This window comes from Oryctolagus cuniculus, chromosome 9, assembly GCF_964237555.1.
Source record: "Oryctolagus cuniculus chromosome 9, mOryCun1.1, whole genome shotgun sequence".
Taxonomy (NCBI): Eukaryota; Metazoa; Chordata; class Mammalia; order Lagomorpha; family Leporidae; genus Oryctolagus; species Oryctolagus cuniculus.
Genome location: NC_091440.1, coordinates 65,168,424 through 65,181,214, shown reverse-complemented (window position 1 = coordinate 65,181,214; position 12,791 = coordinate 65,168,424). Strand labels below are relative to the sequence as shown.

At 43.8% G+C, this 12,791-nt stretch overlaps 1 protein-coding gene across 1 annotated transcript in view; it reads left to right on the top strand.

Moving 5' to 3' along the window:
- Positions 1–8,328: 8,328 nt before the first annotated feature.
- CPB2 (carboxypeptidase B2) overlaps positions 8,329–12,791 on the top strand; it is a 54,004-nt gene continuing 49,541 nt past the window's right edge. Inside the window, exon 1 of the mRNA XM_008259991.4 lies at positions 8,329–8,472. Coding sequence (XP_008258213.1) covers positions 8,405–8,472 — 68 coding nt within the window. The 5' untranslated portion in view covers positions 8,329–8,404. The remainder of the gene's footprint in view (positions 8,473–12,791) is intronic.

Here is a 12,791-nt window from a genome sequence, read left to right as displayed (position 1 = left end):
AAGGTGTCTCTTGACACAACCCTCTCCTGCTAGGGGCCCAGGGCACCCTTCTAATGTATCTGACCTGGTCCATGCAGCCTCACTCAGGGGTTCCCTTCCATCCCTGCACCACCCACATCAAATCTACTGGCTTTCCCCAGCATTCATGAGGCACTCTCTCTGTGATTTCCAGGGACTGCTAAGTAACTTAGTAGACCAAGACCCTCTACTGTCTACTCTCTTCTCCCCAAAAATATGCTCTTTGTCATGACTTTCTGGGGTTATAACCTCATCTTTGCTATTTCTACCAAATCCCTAATGACAAAGAAAGAAAGGAAAGTGTCCTCCAAGAGGGGACTATTATAGGTAAAGGTCCTGTGGATGGGAGAAGCTCCATAAAACAAACTAAAAGACCAGTATGGCAGCTGATGGGGTGTGAGACCTGCCATGTCACAGGAGACAAATGGACTAATTAGACCCTTAGTGGGTTTAAGGCTTTAGGGTGTTTAAATATCATTTGAGAGCTTTGCACAGTGGCAGTATCATAGCCAATGACGTTTAAAAAAGAATCATTTGGGGAACTTTTTTTTTTTTTTTTTTTTTTGACAGGCAGAGTGGACAGTGAGAGAGAGAGACAGAGAGAAAGGTCTTCCTTTGCCATTGGTTCACCCTCCAATGGCCACCGCGGCCAGCGCACTGCGCTGGCAGGAGCCAGGTACTTATCCTGGTCTCCCATGGGGTGCAGGGCCCAAGCACTTGGGCCATCCTCCACTGCACTCCCTGGCCATAGCAGAGAGCTGGCCTGGAAGAGGGCCAACAGGGACAGAATCCAGCGCCCCAACCGGGACTAGAACCTTGTGTGCTGGCGCCGCAAGGCGGAGGATTAGCCTACTGAGCCGCGGCGCCAGCCTTGGGGAACTTTTTAAAACAAATTTCTGGCACACCTGGCTAAGCTGCCTCTGGGGACACTCACATCTCATATCAAAGTGCCTATTCAAGCCCTGGCTGCTCCATTTCCAATCTAGCTCCCTGCTAATGTGCCTGGGAAAGCATTAGATGATGGCCCAAGTACATAGGTTTCTGCTACCCACGTAGGATACACACATGGAGTTCCTGGCTCCTGGGTTTGGCCTGGCTCAGCTCTGACAGTTGCAGGCATGTGAGGAGTAAACCAGTGAGTGGAAGATCTCTCTCTCTCTCTCCCCTCCCCACCACCTTTCAAAAAAACCCAAATATATAAAATCTTTTAAAAAAATACAAATTTCCCAGATGCCACCTCACCTGGTTCACCCAGGAATATGCATTTTCCACAAACACCCTAGAAACTCCTACAGCGTGTGTCACAGATCACACTTGCAAAAGGACTGGCATGGACCAACTGTTCTCAACCCTGGCCACATATTGGAATCATCTCAAGATGATTATAAAAGATGGTGTTGTCTATACCCCTCCCCACAACAGTTCTGATGTGACGGCTCTGGTGTGCAGCCAGGACAGCCAGATATTTAAATGGTCCCCAAATAACTCTCATCGATAGTCACGTTTGGGAACCGCTGATGGATACCCTGGGGTACTGCTTCAGAGGACAGAGCTGGGCAGACCCTTTTAACAAGTGGCAGAACAATGAAGGGGAGCACAGGTTCAGAAAGGAGTATGAAGGCTTAGAAATGCTCCAGAGATAAGCCTTGCTGTCTTCCCAGTCAACAAGCATTTGCCTGTCCCACTGCTACCCAGATGTCTTCGATTCAGTCTTCGCCAGCCAAAGCAGGTAAAGCAGAACCCAGGACCCAGTTCTCTGCCTTCAGGTCTCAAATTCTTTTTTTTATGATTTATTTGTTTATTTATTTGAGAGGTATGATTACAGACAGTGAGTGGCAGAGACAGAGCAAAAGGTCTTCCATCTGCTGGGTCACTCCCCAATGGCCGCAACGGCCGGAGTTGCGCCGATCAAAAGCCAGGGGCCAGGAGCTTCTTCTGGGTCTCCCACATGGGTGCAGGGGCCCCAGGACTTGGGCCATCTTCTACTGCTTTCCCAGGCCATAGCAGAGAGCTGGATGGGAAGAGGAACAGCCGGGACTAGAACTGGCACCCATATGTGATGCCAGCACCGCAGGAGGAGGAGTAACCTACTGCACCACGGCGCCGGCCCCTCAAATTCTTTTTAAATAACTTCTGAGATAGCATCACCTTCTCTCTCCCTTAGAAATACAGGAGGCTACCTGCCCAGCCTCTGCATAATTATAATACCAGCTCACTTTCCATGCATAAACATGAAGGATAGCGTGTGAAAGGACAACATTTATCAATTATGTGTCTCCTAAACCTCCCGGGATCACACAGCTTGAACGGCAGACTGATTTTGAAAGGCAAACTTGTAAATTGAACTGCATCTGAACGCATAATTAAAAGTCATTAAATTAATTGGCTGTCTCAGTGCTTACCCAACAGGAAGCCTGACCCGCATATCCAAGTTGGGGCCAGCCAAGGCCACAGTAGCCTTTGCCCTGATTCTCAGATGTCTCCAATTTGAGAGAAAGTCAAGGCAGGACACACATCACAGGGGATGTTATCTTCACAGGTACACTTTTAATAAAGACAGAGGGTTAGGGGTCATCAAGAAATACTTGCCAGGTTATTTTTGGAACCTAATGTTCCAGGTTGGCTGGAGAACAAACTCACAAATGAGCCGGGCCCTAGGGGAGGGATGACTCAGGCAGATCCGCTAGAGCTGGATTGTTGACTGGGGTGGTGGCCTGACCCCTAACTCTCAGAAAGCAGCAGAGGAAGCAGACCAGTGGTTCCCAAGGTCATGAAGAGCTGCAGGAGCCTCCAGACAGAGCCCACTTGGCCTCTGCCCACCGCCTTCCTGGTCTACCCTTCAATGTAACCGAGACAGGTGGAACAGCTGTGATTGCCAGGGATTTGCAGATGCTACCACGTTGAACCCTCACAAGAGCCTTCCAAGGTAGCTCATTAGTAACCTCCTTTTTCAGAAGAAGGAGTTTCACTTCCAAAATCTAAGAGATCTGCCTGGAAATCCACAGCCAGGGTGAAGTCCATCTAATCCAACTTCTGTGTTCTTGTCAGTCCCCTCCAGAAGTGCCAAGATCAAGAGAAACATCTCAAGGAGAAAGGAAGAATGATAAAATAAATGGTGTTTCTTCCTCTTTCCATTCTTTCTTCCTCCCTCCCTCCCTTCCTCCCATTCTTTCATTCTTTCTTTTTACATACAATAAAATTCAACTTGTAAGTGTCATGTTTGAGGAATTTTGGCAGGATACAATTGTGTCACTAACACAAAACACAACACAATCAAAAGACAGGATATTTCTACCTTCTCCCAAATTCCGTACCTTTTTTGTGTCCACAAAGGTTTAACAATACCTTCATTAAACTCCCCACAAATGACCACATTGAATGCACCACCTTGCAGGGATCACCAGGGAGTCGTCTTAGGTTCAACAAACACCCAGACTCCTGAGACCTTCCTCAGCCACGTGTGGCACCATTTGGGGTAGGCGGTACAGACCATGGAAGCCAAAACTTGGCAGCAAGGCAATGTCAGGGGCTGCTCCTCCATGGGAGTGATTCTTGGAGCAGTCAATGCAGAAGACTCCACCGCTCCCCAGGCTCCAGAAACGATGCCTCCAGAATTAATTTGTGGCTACTCCCAATCCAGATATGAATTATCCAATAGGGGTTATTTCTGTTATACGTAATGTAGCATCAGAACAGAGCTGACATTTTACCTTTCTCAAGTTCTCAGAGAAATAGTGAGAAAGGTAAGTGAAGGTTGAATTCTCAGGCCAAAAGAGACTCTGTCCCTCACCAGGACAGATGTCTTGTCTTGTCTATTTAAGCTATTATAGACAAATGGTGGTATGCTCAATTCTCCACCTGTGTTTTTATTTATTTCTCCTGGACATTGCTGTCATGCTGGGCTTCATATTTTAATATCTTTCTCAACTCATAAATTTAAGGACTGTTGTTTATTAATCCCAATTGATCTTTTCCCAGTTGAATGCTTTTTCATTGCTTAATTTTGCCTTGTATTTATATATACATGCATATGTGTATATATATATGTATACACATACATGGAAAACGTTGATTGGAAAGTAGAGTGCCTACATCCCCTGCCCCCTCCTCACACACACCATTTCCCCCATGATTTACATTTTGTGTAAGAGTAGAATATTTATTATACGATGAGACAACATTGAGACACTATTATTATTATTTATTTATTTATTTATTTTTGACAGGCAGAGTGGACAGTGAGAGAGAGAGACAGAGAGAAAGGTCTTATTTGCCATTGGTTCACCCTCCATTGGCCACCGCGGCCAGTGCGCTGCGGCCAGCGCACCGCGCCGATCCGAAGGCAGGAGCCAGGTGCTTCTCCTGGTCTCCCATGGGGTGCAGGGCCCAAGCACTTGGGCCATCCTCCACTGCACTCCCGGGCCACAGCAGAGAGCTGGCCTGGAAGAGGGGCAACCGGGACAGAATCCAGCACCCCGACCGGGACTAGAACCCGGGTGTGCTGGTGCCGCAAGGTGGAGGATTAGCCTAGTGAGCCGCGGCACTATTATTATTAACTAAGGTCCTTAGTTTACATTAGAATTCACTTTGTTTATATACAAGGAGACTTGGCACAGGTAATGGGAAAAAAGAATTAAAAGATAACTTTATTGGGGTAGGTATTATGGAGTAGCATGTTAAGGGGCCAGTTGAGATGCCTACATCCCATCATCAGAGTGCCTGCTTTGAGTCCTGGCTACTCCACTTCTGATTAAGCTTCCTGCTAATGCCCCTGGGAAGGCAGCCGATTTGGGCTCAAGTGCTTGTGCCCCTGCTAACTATGCCAGAGACCCCAATGGTGTTCCTGGCTCCTGGCATTGGCCTGGCTCAGTCTCTGTTGATGCAGACACTTGGGAAATGAAACAGATGGAAATCTCTCTCTTTCTCTCTCTCTCTCTCTCTCTGTCTCCCCCTCTCTGTCACTCTGCCTTTTGGATAAATAAAGATAGATGGATAGACAAATCAAGATACTTTATTTTGCTACAAAACTTTTGAAATTCATATATGAGTTTTTCATAATATACATGAATTTTTGAAGACACTATATTCTTTGGGCTTCAATGATTGTATAAGGAAAAATGTTCATTACTGCATCTCACAATGTAGTTTCACTACCTCAAAAATGCTCTGTGCCCCACCCGTCATCCCTTCCTCCCTCTCCCTGCACCCCTCTTCCAAGACGTCATGTGGTTAGAATCAACGGTTCGTAGCCCTTTCTGCTCGTTGCCTGCACTCAGCAATGTGTGTGCGAGGCCCCGCGTATCCATCTGTGCCTTGATAGCTCTTGTCTTTTTTATCTCCGCACCCTTGCTCTTGTTTCTGTCTTGTTGATGTCTCCTTCTAGAAGCATTCAATTTTTACCTTTCATAGATCATTGTGTTTTAGATGTATAAACTATCATAAAACATATAGAGTGCAGTAAAACATGATTTGAGAGTTTGGCTTTCAGTGGGAAGATTTCTATTTATTTTTGCCTTGTATATATTTCTGTTACATTACATCTGATCTTTCTCTCTGGGAAGTGAGGTACCAGAGTTGTGGCCTGGGGCTAAGAGTAATAGCCAGAAACAATAGTCATGGTGACCAGAGAAAGAGAGAAGAGAGAGAGCAAAGCAAGAGGAGAATACAACTAAGACCCCAGATGAAGGAGCAGTAACAACGACTACTTAAGACAGGTGGTGACTCAGGAAACTGGGGGTGGGATGGGAGGGGGAGAGATCTCTTTGTGTTGTTCTCTGGAAGGACATTCTGCAGAAGCAACTCAAATTCCAGCTCCATGTCTCCCACCCACCACCAAAATGATTTCATCTTCTACAGAGTATAATTGATCAAATGAATAATACTGACCATATATTTGTTTTTGATTGAGATGAATGAATAGAAATAAACAAGGGAAGAAAAAAGAGTGAAATACAAATAAAATTACCAAAAAAATGAAGTAGAAAGCAAGCTGCAGGAATAAATGCAAAGGAGAAAGAGCGATGAAAAGAAACAGCACATTTACCCTAATGAACAGATTCACACACAGTGCAGAGAAAGGGGCTTCCAGGTCAAGCCAACCCAAAGAGGTCATGGTTTAATAAGACTCTCCCTATCCCTCCTCTAACAACACAAAATAAGAGAAAATTATAAAAGGACAAAGCTCAAAAAGCCAGCAATTGAGAAACGACCTCAGATACAAAAAACGGAGCAGAAAAGCACAGGACTGGCAGGTGGTGATGGCATGAGGCCAGCAGTGGCACTCAGAGGGTGGCTGCTGTGGGTTACGGGGATGTGCAGGGACATCCGGGCCGGCAGGCTGCTTGGAGCCAGGGACCAAATACATTCTTTCCAAATCTTGGGGTGGGGGGAGGGAAGTAAAAATTGTTGTTGTACATTGGTTTCTGCTTTGGGTATAGAATTGCACATGAAGGTTGCTCCCACTTTAAGAAAGACAAGCTGGATAACCTCCAAACTCATAATTTTTACAGCCCAGCAAAGAGATGGTTCTGCAAAGGAAACAGTAACCAAAATTGGAGGAAGAAAAACAGAGCAGAGACCCTGTCTGAGGCCAGTCCTGGGGCCTGCCAAAGTCTGAAGGCACTGTAGGAGAACTGATAGCAGCCCTGCATTGGTCTGCGTTCTCCCAAGAAAGAGAGCCAACTTTTTCTTACTATTCTTACTTATTAAAAAAAGAAGTTTATGCAGCTCACAGTTTTGGAGGCTGAAAGTCCAAACAACTTAGCACAGGCTCTTGGGAGGACCCCTGCCCCCCAACACACACACACACATTGGCTGTGTACCATATTGGCATGTTGGTTCACAGATCAGTGAGGACCCATACCCCCAACACATACACACACACACACACACACACACACATTGGCTGTGTACCATATTGGCATGTTGGTTCACAGATCAGTGAGGACCCATACCCCCAACACATACACACACACACACACACACACACACACACACATATTGGCTGCATACCATGTTGGAGTGTTGGTTCACAGATCAGTGAGGACCCGTATGTCCCAACATATACACACATACACATACTCACACACACACACACACATTGGCTTTATACTATATTGGAGTGCTGGTTCACAGATCAGCTACTCTGCTTTCAATTCAGCTCCCTACTAATGAACCTGGGAAAGCAGTAGATGATGGCCCAAGTATTTGGGCTCCTGCCATCCATGTGGGAGACCTGAATGGAACCTTTCAAATAAATAAATGCTTTAAAAATTTTGTAAAGAAGAAAATAGAAATGTTCTAGTTATTATTCCTGTGAGAAAAAAATTACTACAAAGTTGGTGGCACAGATTCAGATATGCAGAGTCAAACGATTTTTCACAAAGATGACAAGACAATCCCATGTGGAAAGGAAAGTCGTTTCAGGAAATGGTGCTGGGGCAACTGGATATCCATAGGAAAATTAAAGGACCTCAATCCCTACCTCATACCATACACAAAAATCACAATGAGGTACATCATAAGCCTAAAAGTAAAAGCCAAAACTATAATGATTTGAGAATATTTTGCATTCTGTCCCTACTCACCCTCTGTAGGAAACCAATTTCACTGATTTCTAGTCTATTTTTCCTGTGTTTCTTTATCCACAAATGAGTAGATATACAATTTTTTTTTATTTTACCTTCTAAGGTATCCAAAACATAGTTTCAGTGGCAGTCACCTCGAGTTTTAAAATATGTCTCAATATCTTTGAATCTCCTAGGGAGAGGTTTGAAATATCAGTCCCTTCCCGCTCAGATGTCCAATGTGGGCAGAGTGATTTATTTTGCAAATGTTTTTATCCTGGGACCAGTGTTGTGGTGCAGCAGATTAAGCTGTCATCCCATATGGGCACCAATTCAAATCTCCCTGCTGGTTGTAGCTATTTGGGGAATGAACCAGCACATGGAAGATCTCTCTCTCTCTCTCTCTCTCTCTCTCTCTCTCTCTCTCTCTGGCTCTACCTCTCTTTGTAACTCTGTCTTCCAAATATATAAAATAAATTTGAAAAAATAGTCTATGGGTTCTTCAGTGAACCAGACAAGACTTTGCTACATTTCTGTCCTTTAGTTCTTGGCCTTGTCTTTCCGGAGGAGTTAAAGATTTTCTAGACAGCCTAAAAGAAGAACAACTCTCACTATAGTGTATTTTGGAGGGTCCAACCATCAAACAAAAACCTAGCAGATTTGTAGCTCTCCTCCGGGTAGTGGAATGGAAGCTAAGTTGATAATCCTTGGAGAAAACATGCTGTTACAGTTTAACCAGCGTGTAAAGAAGGCTCTGATGCAATCAGCTATCTGCGCCTTTCGCTTCAGAAGCTGTTGTTGTATAGCAAACTACTGTTGGGATGAAGCTTTTTGCAGTCTTTATTGCTCTCGTCCTCTGCTGTGAGCAGCATGTCTTCGCATTTCAGAGGTAACTGAGTAGAATAGCTGCACTGTGGTGAGATTTTTTCCTCATCTGTTAGCCTCTTACTGAATCAAGTCTATGCACTAGGCTGGGGAGCAAACTGTGAAAGTTTGAAGGCTGCCTCTTTCAGAAGCTTTCCAAGTAGCTATCACTAGAAACAGAATCTTTTTCTTTTCTCAGCCTAATTTCTGGGAGAACCCTGGATGGGACACATAGTCAGTGGCTGTGGAGACGAACGAAATGGAATCTTTAATAAAAGTAGTTATTCATCCCTTACCACACCACATGATTTATGTCCTCCTTGTCTTCGTGTATAAAGTATATTAGTGATGGATGATTTACTTTCCTCTTGAACGTGGAGCACAGGAGGGAGAAGGGAGAAGAGGAGAAAGGCATTAAACAGCAGGTTGGGCTGTGCATGGTTGCTCACCATGGAACATGAGAAGAAGAACAGCCATGTTATAGAGCTAATTCTTATTTTTTTCTTAGAAAAGTGATGACTTTGGGATTTTCTATTATAAACTACATATAGAACACAAAATAAGTTATGCAATAGCTATGGAGTGAATAGATGCACAGTATATGTACTATAATTAATCAACTATTCAGTGTTTAGTCTTTTTAAGACTAATGTCTCCTTTGCATTGTTGTGGTTTTTGCCTTTGTTTGGAATATGTGGTTGTTTTCTTCTCCAATTATCTTCGACACGGAGCCCTTTCTTCATACTAGCAAGTGGCAAAGAGAAAGAAAATGGACAATGAGACATTACAGGGACAGGGATAATTCTACCAAAAAAAAAAAAAAACTTATCTGACTCAAATAACCATAGGATAAAATTTCAGAAAGTCTATCTGGATGTGTGTGCCTAAACCTGTGCTTACATAAATTATTGAATTAACTATAATTGGTTGAGTCTTTTTTTAGTTCAATATGATTATCAAGTGTCAAGCAATAAATTTCATCCTCAAATAATAGTTGTTGTAGAATCAACACAGAGGTCAAAATTGCTGTAATAATTGATGACTTATAACTCTGTATTTTAACAATAAATTAGATAACCATGATTTCTAAGGTCCTTGCAAATTCTAACATTCTATCACTTGATGATTGGCTTTAAAGATAAGAAAAGTGGTCCGGCGCCACGGCTCAATAGGCTAATCCTCAGCCTGCGGCGCCGGCACCCTAGGTTCTAGTCCCAGTTGGGGTGCCGGATTCTGTCCTGGTTGCTCCTCTTCCAGTCCAGCTCTCTGCTGTGGCCAAGGAAGGCAGTGGAGGATGGCCTAAGTGCTTGGGCCCTGCACCCACATGGGAGACCAGGAGGAAGCACCTGGCTCCTGCCTTCTGATCGGCACAGCGCGCCAGCCATAGCAGCCATCTGGGGGGTGAACCAACAGAAGGAAGGCCTTTCTCTGTCTCTTGCTCTCTCTCACTGTCTAATTCTGCCTGTCAAAAAAAAAAAAAAAAAAAAAAAAGATAACAAAAGTGAAAACATGTTCAACTTGGTTACTATAGGAAAAGACAGTATCACTGACAATGATGGGAAAAGAGAGCAACTAAGGGTTATTTAGCTCCTGTGTCTGTCCCATGTGCGGGGCTAGGCCTTTAGCGAGGCTATCTCTTTAAACGCCGGCAATCCAACACTCGAGGAATCTTGGTCAGCATTTCATGGAAGAAGAAATTAAGCCTCAGGAAGAATAACTCATAAGATAGAACTAATTGCAGAGTTCGAATTTAAACCCTCTTTAACCCCACTTCACCTCTTTGTACTGTACAACAATGCCTCTAAACAAAATCTAGAAATTGCAAAAGTCAGTTTGAGGGGGGAGTCAGATGTAGTCACAATGGGTCTGAGGAGAAGACAGTTAAAGATACAGCCTGCAAGAAAGGCCTGGGGCCACAGGTCAGTCACCTATCGGGAGGGCCAACCATGGCCTCCACACTGCCCCTACTTTCGGCAGACCCAGCTCACTACCGCCATCTTGGTTGTAGCGTGAACTAAACTCCAGGATAGAGTAACCTTAACAAGATACACCAAAAGCAGGCCCACAGCTCCTCCTAATTGTAAATGTATAGCAGCTAGTGCGCTAAACGTAATGCACATAAAGGAAATAGATGAAATAGTGAAGAAATAAGTGAGAAACTCCCTCATGACTGGATTTTCTTACTATTTTTTTCTTCGATTAAAAAATCTGATTGATAGCTATGTTTGCTGAGAGGAATGAGACTCTGGCTGTATTTTAACCAGAGAATTTTGCATTGAGAGAGTTTAGCATTTGCTGTACATATACGCTACAATCTCTGTGTGAAGGGGTTATGGCTTTGTCAATTGATGCGTATCTGACACCTGGTTCCCACTCCTTCACTAGAAATAACGGCAACTCTTCTTTCTGTGAGTAAGAAAAATTCTTTAACCAAACGTGTCCGAGTTCTGCTTTTCCAGGAATGGCCTATTACTGAGGCTAAAAGGGAAGTCTCATTTCATTCCAAGTGACAGCCTGTGATGAATTATTTCTTGGGGTGAGAATGTAAACCTTTCTGAAAAGAACTAATGGCCTGGCTTTTCCCTAAAGCTGTGCTTTTTTATCGTTTCCTTGTCATGATCATTGTCCTAATAACAGTTTGTATTCAGGCAATCTCTTAGCAGCTGAATTGTAGGTGCATTTTGAGAAATCTCATCAGTAAAAGGCCCTGCAATGGCAACAACAACAAAAAGTTTCAGAGGCATAAATACCATATGGCAAAGAGAAAGGCAGCCAAAAAAGCCATCTCTCCATATTCACTTGCTTTTTAAAGGCCAAACACCATAAAGAGTAAAAATAAAATGCTAGCAAGAATCTTGTAAACAAGGTCATTAATTGTGCTGTGCAATGATTACCTAACTGTACCGTGCCGGCCAAGGCTATTTCTATGCAAAAAGTAAAAGTCAGGAAAAGAAGAAGTCAGGAAGAGAAGAAGAAAAGGAATTGGAGAGCGCAGGGGGGTTGATGAGAGAGGGATTCTGAATTATTAACCGTTCCAGGCAGTGTTTCTATCTTTGACTGCACATGCTTTCTAGCTACCTGGAGACCAGTTTGTTCTTTTTCACTTCTCTTCTACTGATACATTATTTTCATCTCAAAGAACATGCCTCCAGTGCCCTTAAAACACAGTGATGCATAGAACAAAATGGCAGCTTTGGGCTATGTTCCCTTGTTCAGTGGTATCTCACCAGGGGTTTAAATTCTAAATCATCTTTCAGAACTCTGATAAGTGTGAACCTTCCATGGTACAGCACATTAGGGGAGAGCTCTTGATGAATATAATCACGTTTTTAGAGGAGAAGGACCAGAGGACAAGCCTCCTAGGTATTCAAAACCTCAGGAGCTAGAGAGCTGAAGGGGAGCCCCAGCTCTACTCCTTACTAGCCACATAGCCCTGGACCATTAGATCATCCTCGCCTAGCCCACTTCACTTTCTGTGTAAAGAGAACTGCTATTTCAGATTGCTTATATTTTTCATTCTATTTTTGATGTACTGCTTTTGGCTCAAATAGTTATCGTGTCGATGCTACAACTGTATCACTTCAGGGATGCAATTATTAAAGTTAGAAAAATTCCATGGCTTTTCAGCCCATTATTAAGTCACCCACGGCCCTTGGGTTGTATTAATAAGCATCCTCAATTCTGAAATTAGAATGTCAGCTGTAACCATAGTATCATTCAAATATCTTGGTCTTCTCGTTACAAGAAAAATTTTAGCTGAATTAAACTTAACTGGGCAAAGAACAACGTCTGAATTGCGTGTCTCTTTAGAGCCAGAAGAGGATCAGAGAGCTCGGCGCAATTAGGGGCAGAAAACAGAGGTAGGAGCAGGAACGGTCTGATTGGCCACCGTTGAGTGTTTGCCGTCTCTGGGCGGAGGCTGGCCATTTGGCAGCCTCTGATTGGCTAAAACCCCACCGCAGTGATTGGCTCAGATTCAGGGAGTTGTTAGAAAAACCGAAACCAAATCCTCCTAGTTCGGCTTTCTGTTGATTTGTTTAGTAAACTGGGTCACAATTTGTTACCAGGAACTCAAGGAATGGAAGCATTTCTCAGGCCAGATTTAGTTGAATTTAACATTCTTGTGGGAAGACAGTCCTCCACCACGACCACATGCACACACATGCTTCTTTTACACATTAGCCCTTGCCTTGAATACTGATTTCCCAGAGCTTTAGGAGAGCCCTTTATGGAGGAATTCTCTCCACCAGGACTAATGTATCACTTTCCTGGTGGTCACTTGTGACTCCGCCCCTTACTCTTAGGAACTCTTGCTTTTTTTTTTTTTTTAACTTTTATTTAATG